This window comes from Silurus meridionalis, chromosome 6 (assembly GCF_014805685.1).
Source record: "Silurus meridionalis isolate SWU-2019-XX chromosome 6, ASM1480568v1, whole genome shotgun sequence".
In the NCBI taxonomy this organism is placed as follows: Eukaryota; Metazoa; Chordata; class Actinopteri; order Siluriformes; family Siluridae; genus Silurus; species Silurus meridionalis.
In genome coordinates this window covers 9,818,142-9,845,434 of record NC_060889.1, presented here as the reverse complement: position 1 = coordinate 9,845,434, position 27,293 = coordinate 9,818,142, and the positions used below count along the sequence as shown (strand labels likewise).

Here is a 27,293-nt window from a genome sequence, read left to right as displayed (position 1 = left end):
AAAAAACAACACTTTCAGCCCCTTGATTTTTTTTTTCTGTTTTATTTATTTGTTATAGAGGTACAATTCGCCTTTTTTCCCCGCATTCACGACAAATTTCTGAACGCGGCCATGCAGCAGAAGCGGCAGCATCCCGGTACACAAGTTAGCATGCGGGAATGGGATGCCGCGAGGAATCATGGGAAGGGTCTTTTCCGGCGGCCACGGTCGCGCGCCGCACACCACCACCACCACCGCTCCTCCTCCTCCTCAATCCGAGCTCAGGCTCACAGCGCACACAGCGTTCAAATTAAGGCACAAAAATAAATAACCATATCAATAATAATAATAAAAAACCACAACGCGTTTTTTGACGAACGGCAGCTTGACGTCTGAGCTCCAGAAAATGAACTGGTAACAATAACCGTCGGCGAGGAAAAAGCTAATCCGAAAGCGGAACATCACCGTGAACTGCAGCTCATCTCACCGTCTACAGACCAGGTGATGTGGACGTTATATTCGGATTTACGCCTTGTGCTCTTTGACATTGTATATAATGTATATTTGTAATATTCACTCATTTCGACCGTTAAGCTTGAGGCGGGAGGGGGGAGGGTGGGGGGGTGATGTAGCTAGTCGGCTAACAGAGTCATATGATGAGCGACTGTCGCCTGCTAACGTCAGTGGTTTCGGATTCAAAATGGCCAGCTAGCAGCTAACGTCTAATAAGAACAGGGGGGGAAATGGGTTATATGGTTTATTTACGAACATTATTCTGCAACACAGTGGTAGACACAACACCGAGGTTCAGTTTGGAGGTTTGTTTAGGAGCATACAAGTCAAAGAATCAGACTATAAACCCCGGTGTGTAAACCTGAGGTGAACGGATGCCGGTGGTTTGTTTGCCAGGTAACAACACACGACGCTTTGACAAGCCGAGGAAGTTTTCGAAGGGGAAAGAAAAAAAAGTAATAACAGTTAAAGTTCTCATCCTGTTTCTGGGGTGATCATATGAAGCTTTTACGTAAAAAAAAAAGGTTAAGCTCCAGAAGTTTTTTTCTTTCCCCCAGTTCCTCTGCCAACTCATCATTCAGTACGTTACACTGAGCCACTGAGAATGGCGGCGGCTGTAGAAGTTTCTCTTTCCACTCTTTCTTCTTTCTCTCTGTCTCTCTATCATCTATCTGTCTTCTCCTCATTCAGGACTGTTTTTTTTTTTTTTACCTCCAAGCTGTCATTTTCTTCAAATCTAGCTCCAAATGACCGTGTCAACTTGAACTTGATGGTTTTTCCAGAATCCAGAATAAGCCAAGAGCAGTGTTTTGTAGTTTGTATTCTGTAGTTTGTTATAGTAATTTTCTATTTCATATCATTTACACTTTTCCCCTCATCAAAAGAACATGTCATATGATCTAAAATGACCCTTCAAAGTTCATGTTTGTGATCTGGGTTATATACATGGACGTTATATAAACCTCCAATCTTCCCTCTAATTGGAAAGCGTTTTTTTTTTTTTGCCGTAGTTTGACATTTTTACAAAAGGAAATCCTCTCGAGAAATCAGATTTCCTCTTTTTTTTTGTACAGCTGTAAAAACAAACGTTTTGGTTCGAGGTACTAGAAGTAAAACCGTACCGTTCGTAGAGAAATATTGTTTTCCATGAGCCATCACTATAATCTTGGCCTGGTTTGGACGAGAATCGAGTAATACCCATACATGAGCCAGTGCCTGTCCTGTGTTTCCTGTGGTGTTATGTTTGTTTTTGTATGCGTTTCTAATCAAATCTGAATGCCATATAAACAATAGCTTTAAACAATAAGATTCAAATATACTGATTTGAATGTTTACTATAGTACATCCAGACATGCATCTAAACACATCTAAAAGTTTTGCCTCTGCTTCATTACACACATTAATTCCTGGTTTCACAATGCGTTCACATTCTGCTGCATCGGAAAACGTTCAGGGCCGTGCGTAAGTCGACTATACGTTCAGCTTGGACTATACGAGACAAAACAAGGCAAAAACAGACTATACGAGACAATGTGTGATATATTTTATTCATAACGCCATAACGGATCGTGTTAAACGGTTATTGTAGCTGGAATGGCTAAATCTGATGGCTCTTCACTATAATACAGTGATTTTAATGTGGTTATAGTTATAACATTTCAATGGTGACAGAGTGCCGTACAATTTCCATCAGCCTAATCTAAAACTTATTCAGTGCTGGACGGGAAAAAAAAGGATGTCGGACGTTGACCCGGAGAATTGATTATGAGAACTGAGAGATGGTTTGTGTAGCCCTGTTTTCCTTCGGTGACGTTCTGAACTGTCGTGCCATACATTGGGTTGAGTTAGGATAAGGGTAAAACTCCACTCTGTCCTCTCTGCTTTCACAGAAGCCCGGGTTCCTTGTGGTAAAATCATTAACTGGACTGTGCTGTTTTTGAGTCGGGTTGATACGGCCCCCATCGGCGGTGGTTAAGTTCATTCCTCCGCCTCACCCTCATGCACACAAACCCTTATCAGCAGCCGCCATACCAAGAATCATGTCTTCTTATCTGTCTATAAAAGTGCTGACTTTGTGTCCATGTCCTAATGGGTCACACAGTGGGCGTGCTTTTACCTCATTGGATGAGTCGACTCTGAATTAGAAAAACATTTTAGGAAAATAGCATTACGCAAAATGTATCGAATAATGCCAGTCAGCGTATGTTCGTACCTGCAAGCCCCAGTGCACACCGTCTATGAGGTAGTGGAATGACAGGAAAACATGAGCACTTGGAGTTTGAAAGGTCCATTATGCTCTTGAGGTGTTCGGTGAGATGAAGCGATTGCATTCTCGAGCAGAATTAGACACCCCCTGCAGCGGGACTGAGGAGGATGACCGAGAGCAAGATGACCCTTCAACTCTTAAACCATCCTGGTCTTTTGTAAGTAAACCTATGTAGGGGTCTGTCATGGGGCCTGGACCTGGCATATGACTACTTATCAATCACCTAATACGCACATGTTACTGTTCTGCAAATCGTCACGTACTGATAAAACAGCATAGTATATTAGGCTCATTTTTAGGTTTTAGTTCGGATAGATGGTCATTTTGGTCAGCTTAGAGGATTTCTCATGCAAACGAAAGTCTATAAAACATTTACTTTTACTTTCATTACCTGTTTACTGCTCTTGGAGGTTTATCAAATCACCATGATAAGAACTTTTATCCTTATCACAGGTTTAAGGTATTGTTAATCAGCACTACATAAAATATTGGCATGGACACTGATTAGACTAATAAGTGGAGCAGTGTAATGAATAATTATTAGTAATTATCCCGTTGTGGATAAAACTGCCCGTTTTGATGTTTAAAGTACAAAGGAGCAAAACGTTTTTGTGATTTTTATTACGGCATATTGTAATTGTGGCATGGCTTTAAACAAACCCAAAAAAAAAAAAAAAATTGGCTTTTCTCAAAGTAACCAGATATTATTTGGATTGGCATCAACAAAATCAACTAAAAACCTGTAACAAGATCAGAAAGTTTAGACGAGTGCTCATTTGCATATTGCAGGCTTTCAGAAAATCAGTATTGCAATATATATTGTACAGCGAAGCCCTATTTGCATATAGTTACGCGTACATCTGTTATTACGGGTGTAACAATGCGCTCCAGTCACGCTCAGGTTCAGTTCATAACACTAGCGTCACGATATCAAATCAATTCAAGACTCATTTTGAATAAAATCAAAAGAAACCCAAAACAATGACTGGGGTTGTTGGAAAGCTGCTTACAATGCAGTCATGTGACTATGTAATGTAAAAGCAAACAGCACATTCCCGCGGTGCACGTATTCAAATCTCTGCCTCACAGTGTGTTAGTATGTATTACCCAGGTGTGTAAAGTTTTCGACCTCCTACAAGAATTTTAAGTTGCTGAAAAAAAGTGCCTGCAGTCACCAGCAGCATGCTTTATATTAAATGCAAACTTTGCTTTCGCGTTATTTTGACCTTCGCAGAAGGTGTTTGCTTCACCTCTATCCTGCAAGTGATATTGTGCTTAGAATCTCGGTCTCCATGGCAGCACGATAGAGAAAGTTTTTTTTTTTTTTACGTTTTGAAATCAGTTGCCGTCGAGGGATTTCTCCTTGTGTGAAATGTGATGCCTGTGTGGACTGTCAGACTGCAGGTTGACCTTTTTTTAGTACTATAATTGTTTTATAAAAAAGTTGTACTGGATTTGAGGCAATGAAGCACAGTTCAACTGATTATAATTTGCATGTATGTACATTTCTAGTATTAAACTATTAAAATTGCCTTAATTATTGATGTTAGGTAGGTGCCACAGCATGCACATTTTTAATGGATTTATTTATTTTGGTTGATTAAAAAAAAAAAGTTTCCCTTTAAATCTTGATCAAAACTATTTACAGCCACATCGAACTATGATATGTGCATAGACATGGATGCGCAAGCTCTCAGAAGACCATGATTGGATGAAGTCGGTGTGATTGATAGCGAGGAGTGAGAGTAATATCAGTCCACCCAGAGAGCACCGGGAATGTTTTCTCTCTTGGACATGTGGACATGATTCAAACCTGTGCATCGAACGCCTTTCTTTTGGGAACTTGTATAAGATGTAAAAAGGGAATACACTGTTGCTCTCTAAGCTTTATCTATATTGCCATTAATGCAGTGCACAGAAGAAGGAGTTTAACTTGGGTTGGTCCAAATTTTATTTTTAATGAGTGCACAATTATGAGATAGAATACAGATATTACAGGGTATTTATGTATAAAAGTGTACTTAAAAAAACATTCTGAAGCAAGACATTTAGTTTAACTATCTATATTTTTGATATTTTAAGGGTTGTAGTGGCTGCTTGTTGAGGAGCGCATGGGGCATTTCTCCCTGAACAAATTCACTCATGATGGGTTGTTTCTTAAAAAAAAAAGAATTTGAGGAAAGTGTAAATTGTGTAAATCATCGTTTGGTTTTTAATGATAATTGCAGATGCCAATTTGACAAGCATGCAAAAAAGTACACAGACATTTTGTTCAGTTGTGAAGATATTACATTTCGAAAATAATTAAATGATATACGCAGAAATTAAATATACAAACATTGAGAACAAGCATTTGAATGTTTTAAGGCAGAAGTAGAAAATGTTTGAAAACATAAGTGTAGACAAATGCTATAAAAAAAAAAAAGGGAATGGAACAGAGAAACGCAGCGAGCTGACAGGCTTAAAAAAAGGAAAAGCATTGGTGTACAAATCGCAAAACAGTGACTAAAAATGTTGTTTGTTTGCACCGTTTTAATTGAATCCATCATCACATCGTGAGCCAGCTGATTGCGCAACCTGATGCTCGCGAGTCCCGACAGAACAGACCCAGTGCGCAGAACAGTTTACACAGTAACACTTCATTAAACTACACCATTTGCACACGATGAGGATTATACAGGTTCTGCTCAACATCTAACCCGTAACTTTTCGTTGACAACGAATTTTAATTATCGATTATCTTAGCTTATTATTATTATTTGAGTATTCTAACAATTATGTCATCGATTAATCGGATAAGAAGTACTTTTCTTTTAATAATGAGCAATATTAAATAAAATAAAAAATAAGACTGTTTCTTCAACTGAGCAGCCAATTAGTTTTTCTTTTTGGAATAATCTTGATTTTTATTGCTGAAATTGCGTACAATAATATCGATGAAACTAAACCCGTCTGGTGCATTGAATTGGCATATTAGATCAAAATACAAATACTGTGCTTTCAAAAGTCCCCTCAGTGGTCACGTAGAGTAGGTTTTTTTTAGGAAATGTCCGTTTAGTGAAACTTGTAATTGTTCTCACTCGTTTGTTTGTTTATTTATTTATTTATTAAATCTCGCACATTATCGCGATGGGGTTTTCTTGTCTCCGGAAAATCTGTTAGAAATTTCCTAGCACCGAATCCGTGTATTTTACCGCCAGATATTAAAAAACGTGCTCCACTACCTGCTCTACACGACCACTGTGGAGGGACCTTTTGAACTCACTTATAAATGAAAATATAAAAATTCAATTTCAAATTATTAAAAAAAATGGTTTTCTTTGTTAGAGTTTTTAGCGGACGGTGTGTCAGTAATAATGGTCCATGGGAAACACAATGCTCCCTGTTTAGTCACATGGACTGAACGAAGCATTGAGGCAAATAATTTGTAATCGAATTGCTCGAGGAATCGTTACAGCCTTAATCCAAACTGTACCAAGCACACTGAACATATGACACCACTGGTACTATGCCATTTAATACACTAGTGTTCAGTTTGGCTGCTCCACCTTCATAGCTGAATATTATAGAAGCGATATGAGAATAAATATCTGTGGTGAATGAGGTTACTGAGTATTAAGTGAAAGAGCAAAAGCTCTCAATGGGAGCGTGTGTTGTACTGCACCTACCAGAGCAATAAGCTCAGAACGGTGTTCATTCTGTGGAATCCAAGACCTTACATATTCTGGAGAACATATTAGTCACCGCTTCAATAAAACATAAAGAAGATTACGTGTAGCTGTAATGGCTGCAAACCCTGTGCATTGCTCTCGGCCCGAACACAAGGGCTTTGAAATATAGTGTGGCGAACAAAAACATAACACCCGGTAGCTTCCAAGTGTTTACTCTGTGTAGTTTCCGATCAGTGTTCTGGGTGTGTTATCTACTCTGTACACAGTAAAAACAGGGAACGAAGCACTTTCACCAGTTTGACATTTGACATGGGCTCAGGCAGATCATGAAACATATTCAATAATGCTGTTCTTCAACGCAAAATTCGATGAATTGTACCTGAAATGAAAGACCCATTCAATTACATTCTGATCGATAATGATCAGAAGTCTCTCTACAAATAGATTTGGGGGCATTACCTTCTCATAGATCTTCTATAAAAGAAGTAGCTCTTTAACCTCTTGGAATCCTGACAGTCTGCTGGAGTTTTAATTCATGGGTTAAACATTTATCTATGTAGGTGAGAATACACATGACACATTTGCCCTTAAAGTCTAAAGTGAAGGTATTGTGTTTCATACAATCATATTCATGTTTATTCAGAAACACAGCGATAGACTATCCTTAGGTACAAAGTCTTCACTGAGTGAAGTTGTCTAAATAAAGAATGACCTAGATCTACTTATTTAGACTGGTGGCTTGCCTTTTAAAAAAGGAACCAGGACCAGATAATTCTAATTGCGCTGTCATTATATATTCGTTCTAGTATTCGGTATTAAATCCTATTATTCTGAAGTCAATTTATGCTTAAAAAGTGTTATATAATGCATTATATTAGTTTACTGTCAGGCTGTTACACGACGCATAAAGAACCAAAATCGGGCTTTTTCATGTGCTGTGAAGAATAAGTAACTACACTATCTGTATCTGTTTATTCAATCTGAATCTTTCGGGTTTAAACCTAAAGCGGTCATGACATGAACCACTTTTTGAAAATTCTGGGTCAGGCTGTGAATTCTTGCTCTGACAGTTTCGAGGACTGTTTGGGGAGGTGGTAAGGCTCTGGGTTACTGATCTAAAGGTTGGGGGTTCAAGCCCCAGGATAGTCACTCTGTCGCTCTTGGGGCCCCTGAGCAAGGCTCTTAACCCTCTGTACTTTAAGGACGCTGTATCATGACTGACCCTGCGCTCTGACCACAGCTTCCTAACATCGCTGGGATATGTGAAGAAAGAATTTCACTGTGCTGTAAAGTACATGTGACAAGTATAAAGCACCTTTCTTTTTTTTTTTTTTACTTTCTTTCCTAACCTCTGATTTGTCATTTTAGTTCATAGAGACGGGAAAGATGTGCTTGGGAGTTTTCGATTTTTATTTTATTTTTTTTATTTTTTTTTGTTTTGTACCTGCCTGCTGTATTTTCTAACAAATATAGTTGGTACTATTTCTTCAAATACAAGGCTGAGTCAAATACATTAATGAGAGAAACAGGCCACCTTAGTCCCTCCCATTGGCAAAAAACTCTCTGACTACAAACTACTATATTTTTACACCACTCTGACCCTGACTAGGGAAGTTCTCAAGGTCCACCAGGATGTTAGCATGTTCTTTATTTGTCTCTCAAGCTTCATATCTGACCACTTCTTTATGCTTGTTTAGAGGGTCCCGATCCGTGTGTACACATCTCTAGTTTTAACCTAATGCTCTGTCAATGTAAAAAAAAAATATATAGATATTATTTCACCTTCTATTCATATCTGTAATTTTTCTCTTCAATACGAATAACATTCATACGATTGCAGATTCAAGTTTATTGTGTCTTTTGATGATGCTCACTGCCGAGCAAAACCCCGTCTTTAATTAACACAGGAGTTGTGGTTCGGGTTCTGCTTAGCCTTGAGGTACAATCATTTTTTTCTTCATCGCTGTTGCTTGTTGTGAATCATGAATTAAACTTGCATTGCCAAAAGAAACAGCCTGAGGGATGAATAATTTGCAACTGCTCTACTGCGAGTCTGTATTGGTCATGTACTAACAGAGAGCGACTAACGGAGCCAAACACCTGCTTAAGTACGATCTACGGAGGCCATAATTCAGCGATGGTGTTCTGCCGATTTTTCTTTTGTGAAATATGTGAGCGCTGCATCTAATTAGCCTTGTAAGGGAATTGCTGATTGTCTCTGAGAGGTTTATGGCAGCGACTCGTGTCATCTGAATCTGATGTACAGTACATTTGTTCATTGTAATAGGACTAATGATGCCATTAATATAGAGGCAGAAAGCGCTGATCTGCACTGACCGAGTCCACTTTTTGTTTTTATTTCCATTGTGTCCCTGAGCAGGCAGACACCATGAACTATGTGGGGCAGCTGGCAGGTCAGGTGCTGGTGACGGTGAAGGAGCTGTATAAGGGAATCAACCAGGCCACGCTGTCGGGCTGCATCGACGTGGTGGTGGTGCGGCAGAAGGACGGGACCTACCAGTGCTCTCCTTTCCACGTGCGCTTCGGGAAACTTGGAGTGCTGCGCTCCAAAGAGAAAGTGGTGAGTGAGACCATGGGGCACGTGTTATAATGGGAGATGTGGAACAATACTGTAAAGGAGGTCTGAAGGGTGATCTCTCTTTCATATTGGGTTCCATATTCAGTTTTTTTTTTTTTCTTCCAAATAGCATTTTACCAGTTTTTTTCCCCAAAATATGTAATCATTTGTCATGGGTTATGTGATATCTTTTTCCTGGCAGTGTTTCTCTAAGGAAATATACAATAGGTTCAAATGGTTGGATCAAGTTTCAGTCAGTTGTACAGAGCCAGTCTGTGGCCTTATTCTCCTCGCTGTCCTGAGCTGCACTCGTTCGTTCTCGACAAAATCGGTTCAGTGTAAAGGTTTTATCATCAGTAGGCCTGCGGTTTGACATTTTTTACTAATATCAAATATGTCGTGAGTTTACTGGAAATGTATAGTCACAGGAGTCTGAAACACTACCCCTTATAGTAAAGAAAAAAAATAACATGAGACTTTCACTGCATCCTGTGTCCTTTTTTTTATTTTATAATAATAGATAGATAGAGCGTAAAATTCTTATATAATTTCCTTGGTGCAGAGACTCGAGGCAGTAACCCGCTTTGCATCATAGTAAAATTAAGCAATAGACTCTGTCTGCTTTAACACTGACTTAGGAACACCTGTAGCTGTTTCTTCATGCATTTATTTTGTGGCATGCTGCTGAAAATGTCAATCTTTATCTTTCCAGTTTGGGTAAAACTGTATCCACTGTAACTTTAGACTGACAGGAGTTGATCCCAGACCTCCACAAGAGGTTTCATTTGATAGATCTATCACTTAATGTTTATATTTGAGTGTTAACTTTAGAAACTGTGTAAAAGTCATAGGAGATCAGCAGTTTTCAATCCACTACTCAATCCAGCCCATCTGGCACCAACAAGCACGCCATGTTCTTTAAAGTTCACGAGTATCAGAGATCAGATCTTCTCATTTTTATGTTTGATGTGAACCGAAGCTCTGGACTATAGTGCGTATTAGTGTCTACTTATCCAACAAAAAAAAAACGTGCTGATTTTCAGATATTCCTAATGAAAGTGGTCAGAGAGTGCATTCATGTTGAAATACTAAAAATGCACAGACAAATAAGTTGGTTGGAATATTTTGATGCCTTTTTATAGAACTTTTTATAGAACTCAACTTGTCCTGTTTTCTTTTTCTCTTATAAGATCAATTACCGTAGTTAAACATTAGGAAATGTAGGCGGTTTTTGCATGTAGCTGACATGCAAAAAAAATAATAAATAAATAAAAACAAAAATAGGAGGAAACACAAAATGGTGGGGGATGAAGAAGCACTGTCAACCCACCCAAAGTGTGGAGATGCTGAGAGGGAGGTTGCTATGGCAACAGGTTTCTCGGAATAAGTAGTGCCTGCCAAAGGAGGAGTGGGAATCGTACCATCAAGGTTGCTTATATAATAGGAAGACAACAAAATGTGACTTTTTTTTTTTTGGTTTATCCTTTCCTGTGCTTATTTCGAGACATAAATGGTCCGACATTCTGGTCTTTTTTCCTTCCTCCATATTTCTGCCTGACCTTTCGTTATCACAGTCTCACAGAGAGAGTTGGGTTTCAAAGTAACAGTCGCTGATATTTCTTTCAGAACAAGTCTAGTTCTGTTTTGGTCTCGCTTTAAATATTTTATATTGGGTTGGCATGAGGGATAGCTCTGGTTCAGATTCACCCCAGAACGCCGTCAGTGGCATCGTTAACATTCTGGCCCTTATTCCTGCGCCGAATGCCCAGATTGCCTAGCAACCTTGTAACCGAAGACAAGAGGCTTTTCCCCTAAGTGGCAGTAGAAAGGCAGAGATTGAGTAAAGCAGAGACTGGGCGGATTCTGCGTATGAGGTCGAAATAAATCAGTATGCACCAGAGGTTTCGGATCAGCGCTAACGTTTCCTGCAGCCTGGCCGTTGGTTGAATGCCGAGCAATCTGCGTCCCTGACTCTGTTATTGCGCAGTGTCAGGTGTGTGAAATGATCTCGCTATCCGTGACCAAATGCCAGCACCCTGGTCCCCGTTGGTATTTGTGTGAAGTCTTTAGCTGAACAGGTCATTAAAAATGCATTGGTTTCGCAGGAAAACACGAGTTTCATTTACACAAGGCTTCACGCTTAGAAAACTGATGGGCTGTAAAAAAGTGTAAGAAGGAATGTTTTTCATTGTGCATTAAACAGTTGTATACATTTGCACCTGAATACCCTTTAGGAATAAGGAGTCAAACTCTGAGGTGTATTTATTGTTTTGTATCAAAAAAATTTTTTTCCAGCTATTTTTAGACCAAATATTCGATTAGATATGTGATAAACGCAGAGTGTCAGCTCCAGGCTTCCTATTTTGATTCTGAGCACATATTACTGTGCTACTGTTCTTATAGTGTGCACGTGAGTGTCCTTTGGGCTTCCTCCGGGCTTCCTTCAGGCTTTTGCATGGACTTCTTCATATTGTTTATACTGACAGGTGGAATGATGACTGAGAATTGCCCCTGGGGGTGTGGGTGTGGGTGTGTGTGGGTGTGGGTGTGTGCGTGCGCAAGGAGATTTACTAGGCTCTGGCTCCACTGTGACCCTGACTATACACGAGTAACTGAGATATAATCAATGATTTAGATACTCGTGTATGCTTATTTTATTTATTTATTTTTTAATTATACACACACATTAAGGCCACATGTCACAGTCTCCTCCGAAAAAAGTATTGCAATTGCTAGATTTTCTAGATTTCTCAGATCCAGATGTGTTAAACAGCTTGGAACACTGGCAGCTTTTGTTTGGACCAACCAACATGTACATGTGATTTTTTTTTCACGTTCTCATTATGGGATATTGTATTGTTCTTTTAGAAAGATAATGAATTTAATCAATTTTGGAATAAGGCTGTAACATTATAAAATGTGGAAATTATTTACTGTAGAAATAGTCTAACACCATGGAGACGGACGGCTCTTTACCGCAGGATGACGTGTAGTAACGTTTTTTCTGTGGTTTTGAAATAGTTCGAATTTGAGAGGTCGGACATTGAGGCATATTTTTGCATTCCTCCGGTGCAAGCGGTAGTGGCAGCACCTCTTTAATAATAATAATACTGGTTTGAACTTGCTTGCTTTTTTTTTCCTTTTTCTTTCTAGTTGACTGCTAAAATGGGTATTTTTTTACTCTGTGTTCAGAAATGTTTGTTTCATTTAACTTGCACAACATTTGCTTTCATATTTCATTCAAATCTGCTGCAAAGATATTTAACTACAGAGCTTGTTTTACATTTATTTACACCATGTTGAGATGGTTTTTCAAATGACTAATAGTGTTACTTTGTAGCTATGTTTTTTTGAGTTGACTAGTTTGACTAGAAGTCGTGAATCGGTCAAACGGTCCGTGAAATTTTTTTGCCGATTTTCTTTTGATTATTTTGATTATTTTGATTCGCCCAGCCTAATCTTCAGTAAATAGCAGAAACAAAAGAAATGCCTTTGCTGCCACTCCCCTTTTGGAAGAATTCGTTAGGGCTAAACGATTCCACGAGTAATTCGAATACAAAAAATTATTAGTCCATTTAACGTCACAAAGAGCATTGTGTTTCCCCACGGACCATTATTACTGATGCACCACCCGCTAAACTCTGGATAAATTTTTATTTATACTTTTGTATTTGCATTTTGATGTAATATATTGCAATCAAATGCACTAAATGGGTTTAGTTTTTACCGAGTGCAATTTCTGCAATGAAAATGTCCATTTTGCATGTTGCGAAGAAAAAAGGTATTAAAAACATCACAAACCTGATTTAGATTCTAAACATCAGGTAGTTCTGTTGGCTTTTGTGAAGATGATGTGGTGAGATTTTGATCTTGAATTTGCCCCAGATCGACATAGAAATCAACGGCGAGCCGGTGGATCTACACATGAAGCTAGGGGACAATGGAGAAGCTTTTTTCGTCCAGGAAACGGAGGTGCAAGATGTAAGTCATTTCACAGTGTATTAAATTGTATTTTTGTTACTTTGTCAATAGAAGTGTCACTTCTGTTTCAGACCTACAGTATAATTAAAGAGTGTGTGTTTGATTAAATTCAGGAGATAGTCCCAGCTCACTTGGCCACCTCTCCGATCCCCACTGAAAGCCACATGTTCTGGGTTGGAAGCGATAGAGGTACAACTCAGGATCTCGACAATGACCCCCTGGACCATGAGGAGCCACCTGAGCCCCCCATGCCCAGTACAGGGAAGAAGAAGAAGAGGCGGAGAAAGAAGCATAAACTGGATCCTCGGCGTGAAGAGATGACTCCTCCTGCATCTGTCGGTGCCTCCGCCAATACCGACGACATCTTCGAAATGGATCTGAGCACTGATGAAGAGGCCACTCCCAGCACACGGTGACTAGTCACTTTTTCTGCCACTTTTTATCAACTTCCTGTGCAGTTAAAAAAATTTTTAACTCAAGTGTATTTGTAGTGGATTACGTCTAAACATTCCCTTCAAACGGTCACATTTTTAGATCATCTTCAATTAGCACATTAAAAGAGGTCGAACCAAGACTACCAGCAGTTCGTTATTCTCCAGAGAGCTACCCTTATTCTGATGGAGACTGGTCACCTACTGACAGGTAACTGATCATGTAAACCCCAACACAAGAACGCATTCTCATGATCAAAGACATACTCTGTGTTACATACACTGTATTGCCAAAAGTTTGCGGACACCTGTTCATTAGTATGGTATGTGCATTTTGAGCATCACATTTAGTCCCAATTTGCTCTTATAATTCCCTCCACTCTTCTGGGAAGATGTTGCACCAGATTTTGGAGAGTGGTTGTGGAGATTTGTGTTCATTCAGACATAAGGGTGTTAGTAAAATAAGGTGCATGATGTCGATAAGGTGAGGATGCCTGTGGGTACAGTCAAATTATTATTAGTCCAATTCATCCCAAAGGTGTTCTAGTAAGGTTAAGGACAGAGCTCTAGTGCAGGCCATTCAAGATCTTCCTCTTCAAGCCATGCAAAGCATATCTCGATGGAGTTTGCTTTGTGCACAAGGGCGTAGTCATGCTGAAACAGGTTTGGGTGTGCTAGTTCAAGTTGAATAGCAGTTGGGGAAAGAACCACAAATGGCTGGGGAATGTCAGGTGTCCAAAAACTTTTGTGCATATAGTGTATAAGGAATTCACTTATCTCTGTTTCGCATTTACTCGAGTAGTCACGCCATGTCTGAAGTCTTCTCCCCCAAGAGCGACTCCGAGCTGGTGATCAGGCCTTCAGAAAGCATGCTGAAACTGGAGTCTCACATGCAGTGGACATGGGGAGAATTCCCAGAGCCCACCAGGGTACGTGCGATACCACATCCGAGTCACTCCTGCACAAATTAGCGATCACCTTTTTAAATCAAACGGTTCACCATATTGACTGGGATAATGATGGGGACGTTTTGGCTGGTGCCACATTTGGGAAAGAGTCCACTGTTTAATGTGAATTTCCTGTCAGTCATGATTCATATTTCACACCACCACTGACAGAGGGGCAAGCTGAAAGACAACAGGTTTCTGTGTGCTCCTTGTGATATATGATCGTTTCTATAGCAACAGCTAATTCGCTAAAGTAAAAGTGTCTATGCAGTGATTTGGTTCACTAGATGTATTAGGGAGATTATTACTTTACATTTAATGTTTTGAAGGATGTCAGCGAAATGAATAAATCTGAATAAATCGATTCAATATGTATCACACATTTATGTCTGTTATGGTAACACATTCCGAGCAACTAAGTTTACTGTATGATCTGGTTCATGTGACAGTGTTTACAACTTATCTTTCACCTTACGTACATTCGATCGCTTCACTTATCTTATGTCACGACAGAGCAGGTCAGAACACGCCGGCACAGAGTGTACAGCACACTCGCAAAATCCTTAATACAAATCCACATAAAGAGATTAAAGCAGATTTGAAGCACAAGAGAAACTAATGGAGCATCTAAAAATAATTCAGCTTCACTGTTTGTGATAACAGTAGGAGGTGCAGCTGTACTTGTAAGTTCGCCCGTGTGAGGAAAATCTTCAGAACAGAGGTCTTTGCACTTTGTGATTTCTGTGCACAAAGATGCCATTTATGTCCTATTAATTTCATTAAAGAGGAAAAATATGAAGTTGGGAAGGCTATTTATGGTTCTATGCCACATGCTATACACCAACTTTGTTTTACTGTCGTTCTGCAACTGAAGAGCCATAAAAGGAATTCTTTAATTAGTGAAAATTGTTTGTTGGCAAGTAAAAAAAAAAAAAAAAAGCACCCCAACATTGATCATTTCTTTTTATAACAGCAGCGAGGAAAATAATACACTCGATATAGCGTCCTAAAAAACATCTATCAAATATATTTCTTTCTTAAATCTGAATGAGAAAATTGCTTTAAAATGAAGTTCTGTTTCCTAAACAAAATGTCCCTGTCTCTGTTCCTAACCATTTCATAGGAATCAACTTCAACTTATTGGCACTATAGGAAAAAGTTAAGTACTTTATGACTCTTGATGAACGTTAAATTTCTAGCATAGATGTTATTAAAACACTGTTTTTCAAAATATACTTTACTCTTTACTAGCTAGTCTATTTAAAAGGTCCAATAGACTTGGAATGGAAAATGCAGTTAGTCTAATGAAGTTACTGAAAGAAAAGTGAAAGAATGGAACCCGAGAAGAGTCATGTTCCTCCCCTATTCTTTCAGTTTCTTTCTGATTCTTTCTTTCATTTCATCTTTCCCCCCCCCCACTTTGTTCTTTTCTTTACTTACATTTTCATTTAGTATTTCCTCTCTTGAATTTTTAATTATTTTAATTCATTATCATTAATCCCCCAGTACTTGTTATTGGGACCAGACTTTGACTGCTTATCAGTGGAAACCTGTAGTTGTCCTAAGATAGCTCTTTTATTTATTCTTTTTTTTTTATTATTATTATTATTATTTTTCCTGTTCTTCCTAAGCATATACTGAATCATATGCTTTAGTTTAAAGAGTTAAACTTGCCTTTGAATTCAGTTTATTTTAAACAGTCCGAGTTGATAGCTGGAAAAATTAGCTTAATTTTTTAATTGTATACAATTTACCAGATATATTTGAAACTTATGTCCTGCTCTTCGAAATCTTTCCACTAGATGGCCAAAAAAGACAAAATTGAGCTGCCCAAGACTGTGACCATAACCCCATCAGAGAACACTCACTTCAGAGTGATCCTGAGCTCTGAGGCCATGGAGCCTGAGGCTGACGTGAAAGACATACTGGAACCTACGCCCATATGCACTATTGTAAAGCCTGAGCCTCGTACTCCACCTACCCCCATCACTCCTCTAATATCTTCTGACAGCGTGACCACCTCCACGCCCACAGATTCCCACACTGCTGCACCCAACCCTCAAGGTGGAGCCATGATGGATGTCGGATCAAAGACAGACTCTCCTTCTAAGAAAAAGGGTGAACTGATTTGTAATCTTACTGCTGGGTTTTAGAGGCCACTGTAATCATTGTCTCTTTTATCTTTTGTAAAGCATTTACAATAGGCAGTAATGTTTTCAAAAGGAAAACAAGAAAGGGGCAAAAAGAGAAAGCAGTTAATGGTTAATTTGCAGTTCCTGATAAGAGCTGAATGTGTGAACCGTGTGTGACTGTAAATGTATGGTTCATGTTCTTTTGATTGTCGCTCCTGTTTTCTATTAAGCTCAAAGCCGATGCGATGCACTAAATGCATTGATTGGAGCCTGCTGAACTGTGAGTGTTACTGTTTAAGAGCATTGCTTATGCTATTTGTTTGTTCAGGTGTACCAAAGAGAAGTCAGCACCAGGGGCCTGAGGACATCTACCTAGATGATTTGAACGTGCTTGAGCCTGATGTGGCTGCACGATACTTTCCCAAGAGGTACACCGAAGCTAATGACTTTCTAGCCTGTGGCTTGTTAAAATGCCATGTCATGTCTTTTATTTTTCTTTTGCAGTGATATTTAAGTAAAAGCTCTGCAGCTTTTTTTTTATTGAGGGAAATCCTGGATCATCCATTTACACTTGTTAGTGCTAGTTGGCCTGTGAACATAGCTGACCATGCTTATCCTGGATCTATTTTAGAACTCACAACTGTGTGTGTGTGTGTTTACAGTGACTCAGACTCCAAGCACTGGATGGACTCTGGGATGTGTTCAGGCTCTCAGTCCCCTCAGTCAGTGGGCAGCGCTGCAGCCGACAGCGGGACAGAATGTCTGTCTGACTCGGCCTCTGACCTGCCCGACGTCACACTCTCTCTGTGCGGGGGGGTAAGCGAGAATGCGGAGATTTCCAAAGGTACCCACACTACATTTCGTTGCAATATCGCTTACATTCTTGACATTTTGAGAAAGCAGCTAACCTCGTATGTTGCTTTATATCCTTCTTTATAGAGAAGTTTATGGAACACATCATCACTTACAATGAATTTGCTGAGAATCCAGCCATTATAGACAATCCTAATTTAGTTGTGAAAATAGGGAACAGGTAAAAAGCATATATTTATCCATAAATAAGATATATTCTTATAATAGCACTTATTTATGTTTGCTAAATATTGAAAATGCATCCCTCCTCACAGATACTACAACTGGCCATTAGCTGCACCGTTAATTTTAAGCTTACAGGCTTTCCAGAAGAATTTACCCAAAGCGACAGAAGAGGCCTGGGTTAAAGAGAGGATGCCAAAGAAGTCTGGTCGCTGGTGGTTCTGGAGAAAAAGAGCAGACAGCACTATCAAACAGGTAATGTGTAGTCAGGCTATAATGTATAGAATATGGGAATGACATAGGCATTATATTATGAACACCGATTATCTGTTCATCGTGGAACCTGTTTGTGATATATTAGGCAGCAAGTGAACATTTCGTCCTCAAAGTTGACGTGTTGGTGGGTTAAAAAATGGGCAATCATAAGGATCAGAGCGAGTTTGAGAAGAGCCAAATTGTGTTAGGATTGTGGTCAGAGATTTAGAGCAGGAGATCTTCCACTTCAACCCATTAAATGCATATCTTCATGGCGTTTGCTTTGTGCACAGGTGCACAGGTTTGGCTCTCCTAGTTGTGGTGAATGGAAAATTTCATGCTAGCATATCTAAAGACAATCCTATTCAATTGTGTGCCTTCATCTTTGAAGTAACAGTTTGGGAAATAACCACATATGGCTGGAAAAGTCAGGTGTCTCAGTATCAAAATTGGTCCAAAGAAGGAACAGTGGTGAACCAGCGAAAGTGTAATGGGCAGCCAAGGCTCATTGATGCACGTAGGGGGGAGTCTCGCCCATGTAGTCCGATCCGACAGACGAGCTCCTGTAGCTCAAATCGCTGAAAAAGTTCATGCTGTTCATGCTCGACGAGTCAGAACTGTTTTGGCAGGAAAAGGGGGACCAACACAATATTAGGCAGGTGGTGATAATGTTATTCCTGCTCAGTGTATAATGAATATGTAGCTATATGTAGAAAGAAACTGCTTTCTTCTGGCATGCATTTCAAATTGATTGATGCAATGGAAGGGGTCTCATTATAGATTGTTGGGAGATTGTTGATGCCATCATCAAATTTCCAGCTATGAATCTTGGAGAAATTGTTTCCTGTCCATCCACTTCTCTGTATGCAGTGAAAAATATTTCTTCATATCACAAACCTCTTTTTTTGCTATTAAATGCTCTTTAATCTCCTAGCGTGCAGGTGACATTTTGCCTCTACTGGGCTTGTTGTTTCCCTCCTAGCAGCGGACTTGTTTTTGTAATCCCTGGCTCAAAGCGACGAGTGATGTTTGTTAGCATCTAAAAAGCCTTTATTTGCTCTGAAGCGTCTTCTGTTGCTCGCGCATCACAGTGTCTATTTCCGTCCCGCAGTTTGGGTAATTAGGACTTTATGGAGTGTGGAGTTTTACAGGCTCAGTGATGATGGATAATAAGCAGCACAGGCAGCTTATTACTCTCAAGGTTTATCATCGGGAACAAATCGGAGGGCTGTCGGTTTGCAAAATTCAAAGCGCGAAGGCTTTTGTTGTTCCGCATGGGTCTTTTGTGGTGGGTGATTCTGCAAGAACAAATAACAGAGAAAATGAAGTAAGCAGCAGCCAAGTCTGATTTATCTCTCTTTCAGTCTGAGAATGCAGGAAAACTAGAGATGAAGGAAGAGCGACTGAAAGAAGGAGACGCCTGCCTGGAAAATGATCCCTGCAAGTAAGACACAAGATTGCTTCCTTTCACTTCGCACATTGTCTATGTGGGTCAGAGGGCAGAATTTCGTTAGACGCACCCAAACAGAAATGAAAGTGTAAGCAGTGGTGAGGACCGAATCTGATATATCACACGGTGTTAATTGTTAAACAGTGGTATGCTGTTTGCAGATCTGATGGAAAGTTTATGAAATCAAATTGCAGCACCACCGAGGGCCGTTGCTGCCTCAACCTGCAGCTGCTTGGTTGTAAAAAAAAAAAAAAAATTGGTTGAATGGAAGATTCTCTGAATCTGCCAAATGCCATAAATTTAAATTCCTTTATTTTACCCAAGTTGCTGACTTAAACTTTTCCAGACTTGCCTCTTTAAATGGGGAACTAGTGAGCGTTGTGTAATTGATTACTGTTTGTTCAGAGTGGAGTCCCGAGAATCGTCCAGTGATGAAGAAGGGAAGGAGGTGAGCGCAGCTGCGGCCTCTCTGGAGCGCTCGGCTCAGACTGAGTCTCAGTCTCCACCTCAACCTCAGCCGCCAAGCACGCATTCCTACAGGAAGTCCTTGCGCCTCTCTTCTGACCAGATTGTGAGTCTCCTCTACCTATTTCTTCTCTCGTAATGTGAATGAGGCTCGGTTTCAGATAACTACTAAGTATTAGTCAATATTCCCCAAAACTTTCAATATGCACCAGATTCTGGCTTTTTTCTGATTCGATATACAGTGGAACCCCGGTGTACGAGTGCCTTGTAGTACGAGGATATCGGATATATCGATAATCTTTATAGGAGTAAGAGCATATTTCAGGAAGACAAGCATTTCTTTTTACACCTTTGGTTCCAGTCACGCTTCATAGACATTGTCTTGAGTGCCTTCTCACCATTCTCTTGTGTGAATATTGTGCTTTTCGTCTGGTTTTATAGTGTTTTTGTTTTATTTCACTATAAATTTTGCATCATGGGTCCCAAGAAGTGTAGTGATAGCGCTGGAAAGAAGGTTGTAAAAACAATAACCATTGAAATAAAGAAATAGTAGAAAAGCATGAAGGTGGCATACACTTTGTCTGCAATATGGCACGCCTTGTTCAACAGTAAGTACAATCATAAAGAACAAAAAGTTATTTATTTCTTTGTTTACAATTTATTACTCTTTATGTTTATACTTTGTTACAAGTATATCTGTGTGTTAAAATAGGCTGAAATAAGGGGTCGACTAAAGTCTGGGAACGGGATAATTGCTTTTACATTCGTTCATATAGGAAAATTAACATGCGAGTACGAGCATATGGGAACACGAGCGGTTTTCAGGAACATCAGGGTTCCACTGTACAAGCACATTGTACATGTGCATTTGCATATTATTCAAGCATTTTTTTAAAATATTTATTTATTATTATTCATTTTGGTCACTCAGTTCATTAATGCTCTTAAGGTTAAACCCACTGATTGGTAAAGTGTATGTAACCATGGAAACAATGATGGCAGGAATTATTACAGTAACTGATAGCAATCTGTTTGACTATCCTTATGTCTGTGTATATGCCGATCATTTCTGAATAGTTTGACACTACATAACTACTTTGTAGACTTTGTAGATCAGTTTTACATTAATCCTCTAAATCAGGACCTCCCCAGGTAAAACTAAGCTTAAATAGAGTTATAGATAAGAGCAGGAAAATCCATTTGCTCTTATCTCTTTGCTTCTGCACAAGTGGTGTTAAAAAGCTCCAGCCTTTTAGCCTTCGCTAATCAATATGTTCAATGGTTCTTTAAAGTCCAGAAAGGAACAAGATCTTGTCTAATGCCCTATTAAAGGCTTTTCTGTGAAAATAGGTTGTTATAATCTATCTCCTAAAGCAGCACAGTGAATCATTTTGAAAGTATTGTGTTGGCTGTTATTTTTTGATTAGAGCTCCCTCTCCTGGCTTCAAATCATCGCAAACAATTAGCATTTAAAAGAGCTTAGATTAGTAATACATAGCTCAAATGAGTAGATACATTTTTATTTAGCAGTATTCAATTTAATGTTTAAACCCATACATTTCAACACCGAAAAAGCAATTATTACTACAATTTTAACATAACACACTCATGTTGTTGTATGTCTGGTGATTATGCCGGACATAATTAAATGGCATGTGTGGCCCAGATGAAATATCTCTGCTTTTAACTTTTTAACGCACATCGGACGTTTTTTTCCCTGCCCCCATAGAGTAGTAAATAGTAATGCAAGAGATACATTTGTAACGTGATATAATCAATATTTTTGTCTCACAGGCCAAACTTAAGCTAAAGGAGGGGCCCAATGATGTCACCTTCAGCATAACCACCCAGTATCAGGGCACATGCCGCTGTGACGGCACTATTTACTTGTGGCAGTGGGATGATAAGGTCATCATTTCTGACATCGATGGCACAATTACAAAGTAGGTATTTTAGTGTTTGGTTTTTTTTGTTTTTTGTTTTTTTTCCCCCCCTTAAGCCTGCTCTGTTGTTGTTGTTGTTGTTTTTTTTTTTTTTATAATGGAGAGCTTGAAAAAGTGTTGTGTTGCATTCTGTCTTCTAGTTGCAGTTATAAACGATTCTGTGCTTGTGCAACTTTCTCAAAACCAATCAGTCGGTCAACACATTGAGCTAGAAGGGTTCGAAAATTAAAAAAGCCTTCCATTCGATCAATTGGAAACTAAAAGCCGAATGAGCGAATGAATTGCAATTTACTCGAGTGCAGCCTTAAAATTCACAAAGTGACCCTGTTTGCACAGTCTAAGGGATACTGCCTGACTGAATAGTGCTGAGTTTGAAAGCTCTATTATTAGCTCAAAGACAGTCTAGGGTTTTAAAGTTTTAATTGCAGCAAAGGCAGATATAATGTGCATCCATAATAAAAAAACCCAGACAGTTATCTGCCTCTGTTTTCACAGAACGGTGGGTGGGCAATGTAAAAAAGGGGAAAAAACAGTGGCGCTTATTATTTCTGCGGCAAGAGAAAGGCCACAGATTCGGCCCATGCGGAGGATGTCACTATAAGGAGCCAATTTAAATCTAGCTTTTCTGCTCCGCCACCTGGGCTGTGCAGCAGATAATATTTTTAAATCAGGAAGAGGTTCCTCGTTAGCAGAATGCATGGTTTAAGCTTTATTCAAATAGTGAAAGCTGTCTTTTTTTTTTTTTTTTAAACTTCGTTCATTTGCAGAAGAAAAGAGAGTGCGACTGGCTATATTTAGATTGTATGGTCTGGCTCCTTGCTGACTGTGTGTGTGTGTCTACAGATCTGACGTGTTTGGGCAGATTCTGCCTCAGTTGGGGAAGGACTGGACTCACCAAGGCATCGCCAAACTTTACCATTCTGTAGCTGAGTGAGTTCCTTTGTCTTATTATGCTTTCATTTGAACAATTTCACATTGCTTTGTACATCATGTATTAAATCCTGTTCGTGTTTGTCATGCAGGAACGGATACAAGTTCCTGTACTGTTCAGCAAGAGCTATTGGCATGGCCGATATGACTCGTGGCTATCTGCAGTGGGTGAATGATGGTGGCACCATTCTTCCCCGTGGACCCCTTATGCTTTCTCCCAGCAGCCTCTTCTCTGCATTTCACAGGTACCACACCTACTCAGAACAACAAAAAATGGTGCACCTGTGTGGTGTTACAGGACGTTTTTACTATAATATCATGTATACAATATTTTACCTATCCTGCCAGAGTTCGTTCTTTCTTTCTTGCTTGCTTTCTCTTTTTTTTTTTCTCTTACTTTTTGGCAGTCATAGCAGGACTAAACAATCATGGGCACCTGGGAGCTCATTTGTGTAAAACAGGGCAGTTAGCACTTCCTTGCTCAGCTGTGGAACAATGTAGCACGAGCAGCAATTCAGAAGGATGTGTTTCTCAGCAAAAAAACAACAACGAGAACTGATGTTCAAGAATTATTCACTACAGCGAGCTTGTGGGTCGGAATTAGCAAATAACCAAATTGAGATCAAATAATTTGACATGATCTGTACACTGTCAATCAAACGTTCCCATCAAGCCTTTTAAAACTTGGGAGTTTACTAGTCCAGCTTATATAGCGTTGTACATTTACATGCAAACATGTTTGTGAATCGGATGCAATGTGCTGTCCTCAGAGGACTGAGATTTTGTCGTCTTCTCCTTTCTACAGGGAAGTGATTGAGAAAAAGCCAGAGATTTTCAAGATTGAATGCCTTACTGACATTAAGAACCTGTTCCAGTCCAACAAGCATCCCTTTTATGCTGCATTTGGAAACAGGACCAATGTGAGTTGAATTGTAGTAAGCCCTGTTTGCATTTTTACCCCAATTCTATTTATTTTTTGCTGCTTGTGCCAAGTGTGATGTGTGGATTCGGGATTTGAGGTGCGCCGTGTGCAACACAACTTGCGTCAGCCAGATGACGTGAGGTCAAAAAAAACAATACGGCAGTGCATCATAATTAACTTCATTGACAGTTCAAATATTGCTTAAGGAAAAGGTTGTATTTGGGGCTGTCAAACAAAACGGATATATTTATAACTCAGGGAGAGTTAAGGGGAAACTATTTGGAATTGCCTGCAGAGGGCAGAATGCTCAGCACAAATACAGCAGCCCTTCCAATAAGCATATAATAGAGTGGAATATCTGTGTCATTTAAACATCAAGTCCTGGCGTGAATTCGCCGTTTCCCTTTTTTTTTTAATCCTTCACTAAAATGAAAGTTTAAATTCAGTTAAGAATACTATACGTTAGGACAATTTGGGCAAAATAAGATGAGTTTATTAGGGTTAAGAAGCGGATCTTATGAATACAAGCCTAAGTAATAAAATATACCAATAATTTATTTTATTGGTTGTATTTTGGCTGCATTAACAGACATGATTGCATCTATTTATTCTGCCTGAAATAAATCTTGTTTATGTGCTTGCTGGAAAGATGTGCTGTTATTTTTCCTTATGACTGTAATGTTCCATAGCCTGTCATGTAAGTCTGTTTCGCTTTCTCTCCGCAGGATGTTTTCGCCTATAAGGAGGTCGGAGTTCCTGTTTGCAGGATCTTCACTGTTAACCCTAAAGGAGAGCTCATTCAGGAGCAGACTAAAGGGAACAAAACTTCGTAAGCATGTCCATTTTTTTCCACCTTCACTAATCCTGTTAAGAACTTAAGGTTTATTCTGGACTTTTGTCATTCTGATTTTACAGCCATTTGCCTATAGTGCTTTCTACTCACTATGGTGGTCTGTGATAAAATGTAACCTCAGACAGTTTCAGGATAAGGATTTGGACCTTTATTATGTTGCCGAATCAAAAAGTTGGTCTATACCTTTATATAAGTACTACTTTATTTCTTTGGCTGGTTTAATCGAGCAGTGTTCATTGCACGCAATGCTTCATCTTCAAGCTGTTCAGCTTCACTTCGCGAGATCTTTTTTCAGACCACGCCGTAATAAGGTTTAAAACGCTTTTTCACTGCCAATCTGACACAAGCAAGCATGCAATGAATACTCAAGGTCCTTTTTTTTTTTTTAAAGCATTTCCCCCCCCCATTCCTTTCATTCCGTTTATTTCTAATATTTTGCTAATTACAATTATTAGTACAAAAGAACTAGCAGTGGCATAAGGTAAAAAGCACATTATTAGTAGTATAAAGCAGATTACTGAATAATAAGCTTAATTTTTTTTGCATCGTTTACTGAAGGCTGAATTATCTTTGTAATTTTCCAGCAGTTAGAAGTTATGTTTCGTATGTATTTATCCGCATATCACGTGTTGCCATTCATGTGCAGGTACAGCAGGCTGAGTGAGCTGGTGGAGCACGTGTTTCCTCTGCTGAGTAAAGAACAGAGCTCGGCGTTCAGCTTCCCGGAGTTCAGCTCGTTTTGTTTCTGGCGGCAGCCCATCCCTGAGATCAACCCGGAGGACTTACTCTCATAGACTCGCCATGCTCTCGGTCTCTGTGCGTTTGTCATCGCATGGGCTGAAGTAACGTTCCTCGAAGATAACGAGCGTAACTCCGGCGAACGTTTTTACTACCTGTAGCTGCACTAGAACCAGCCGAGACGTGTTCCGTTGTAAAGGATTTGATCAAATCCATCTGCACATCCAAAACTGAACAATGCCTCGCTGTCTCCTTTAATCTAACGTCCACGCTGAACTCTGGGGGGGGTGATGGTGCAGTTTTCCTTTATTGTCACATACATCAGGGATATTTGAAGCTTGCCTGGGTGCTAAGGGCCCTAAAAAGATACTCTTATTTCAAAGTTTCCCGTTTGTGTGTGTGTGTGTGTGTGTGTGTGTGTGTGTGTGTGTGTGTGTAAAATAGGGGTTTAGCATTAGTGCTGGTCTGTCTGATACTGGTGGACACTTTAACAAAGATTTTTGCCCCTCCAGCTCTAGTATAGGCGTTTACCCCTGCTGCGGTGGTCCAGCGTTGGCTGGTGTTTACAGTTCTATGGTTTAAGCACTTACCGGTCACCGTGTGGGTACAACCACAATGTATGTTTAGTAGGAAACAGAAAATGAGTCATGTGGGAGACCATGTAGGATCACAGAACTAATTAACAGACATATTTATTTACGAATGCTAATTTATTTTGTTCTGTGATTATTAACAATTTAGCGGTAAGTTAACGACTAACACGCACTGCCTCTAATATTTGGTGGAAGAATTGCCGTCTGACGAGGTTCGATCGGAGGCTCTCTCGAATGCCGATGCTGCTATCGAAGTAAGACATGACGGTGAGCCGTTTTTATCGTTCCGCAGCGTCTTCGGTCTGATGGTGCATTCAGGCTTTTTAGTCCTGGCGGAAAAGCCCCGAGCCCCGAGCAAGGCTTCCATCTGTATTCCAGGTGTTTTCCACTCGTTAACAATTTCATTGTCTGGCTGCTATATAATGCCTTACTGATCGCACTTTCAGCAGCAGCCAAGAGATCAGCTTGCAGTTAATGAAGGGATGGCCTTATTGTTGGAACCTTTTCTTTCCGTAAAGATAATATAAGACTTAAGTGTTTTTGAACTGCATTCGCAGGTAAATAAACCTAATTCATTAGTGTAATAGAAGAAATAGACCTAAAAATGCGAATGGATTTTGATTTCTCGAGACGAATAGTTCTAATATGTACTGATTTGTACCTATAGCCTATAGTTCATTCTTTTACTGGTATGATATAGTCGTAGAATTAAGAGTTTTAGTTCTGGGTGTTGAGATATTTTCAGTTCTTCAGGTCTATAGGCTAAGTGACGTTTTTGTGCTGAGGAAGTCTGCTAAAGTAGTTATAGCACTGTAATGAGCCGATTTCAGTGTTTTTGAAGAAACCGATCGCAGCTGTTTTGCAAGAGGAGTGTCTCTTATTATTTTCCTGGACATTTTTCAAGTGATGATTCTCAATGGCCAAGGGAAATGAGCACATCACTGTCATTAATAGTTAATTTCCAATGGCTGGTCTTTGCCTCTGTGTAACAGAAACAGTGTATTTACATGTATTTTGTTTCTATGTTCTTTTAGGCGTAGGGTACCATGTGTTAGGTAGGCATGCACACCAACTCGGAGCACAATAAAAAGCAATTTATTTACAATAGGGTAGATGTATGAGGTAACATTTTGGGTGGGGGTGGGAGGGATTTGTGTGGTACGGGGCTACCCTGGTTGATTTGATTTGTTTATGCACAAATGTATTATGACATTTGTTTGTTGTCTTTTTGAAATGTAGAAGTGAAATCTGTCTGTTAATGATTAACAAAGTGATCCCATTCTTTCTATGAAAGTAATACATCTTGTGTGGGATGGACACACTCATCTATGGTAAAGAAAAATGTTAGGAAAAAAATAATTATTACTTTGGAATGATCATTTATTGTTCATTACTCTTTTTTGCTTTCATGCCTTTCATTTTATATGCTTTTATTTGCCGACGTACGCAAACCTGTCTCTTAGGTTGTATTGGTTTCAGTGTAAAAATGGAAAATTACTGCATCTGACCAGTCTAGATACCTTAAAGTGTATACTTACTGTATGAATTTATTGTTTTGACATGAAAATAAATGACATGGAAAATCTATTAAAATGCATTTATTACAAATGA

At 39.4% G+C, this 27,293-nt stretch overlaps 1 protein-coding gene across 5 annotated transcripts; it reads left to right on the top strand.

Moving 5' to 3' along the window:
• The first annotated feature begins 186 nt into the window (after positions 1-186).
• Positions 187-27,293, top strand: lpin2 (lipin 2). 5 transcript variants are annotated; one of them, XM_046852839.1, is made up of 20 exons: positions 187-480; positions 8,810-9,010; positions 12,893-12,988; positions 13,102-13,400; positions 13,523-13,630; positions 14,222-14,348; positions 15,490-15,525; positions 16,169-16,484; positions 16,827-16,926; positions 17,161-17,342; positions 17,438-17,531; positions 17,626-17,788; positions 19,153-19,232; positions 19,644-19,809; positions 21,498-21,646; positions 22,490-22,576; positions 22,669-22,821; positions 23,382-23,496; positions 24,224-24,327; positions 24,998-27,293. In XM_046852839.1, exons 2-20 carry the CDS (start codon positions 8,819-8,821, stop codon positions 25,143-25,145), a joined length of 2,715 nt encoding a protein of 904 aa, XP_046708795.1. In that variant the 5' UTR covers positions 187-480; positions 8,810-8,818; the 3' UTR covers positions 25,146-27,293. The 5 variants fall into 5 exon arrangements, with proteins under 5 accessions (XP_046708795.1, XP_046708796.1, XP_046708793.1 ...); XM_046852840.1 differs by lacking the exon at positions 187-480 and adding an exon at positions 742-888; XM_046852837.1 differs by lacking the exon at positions 187-480 and adding an exon at positions 2,654-2,915.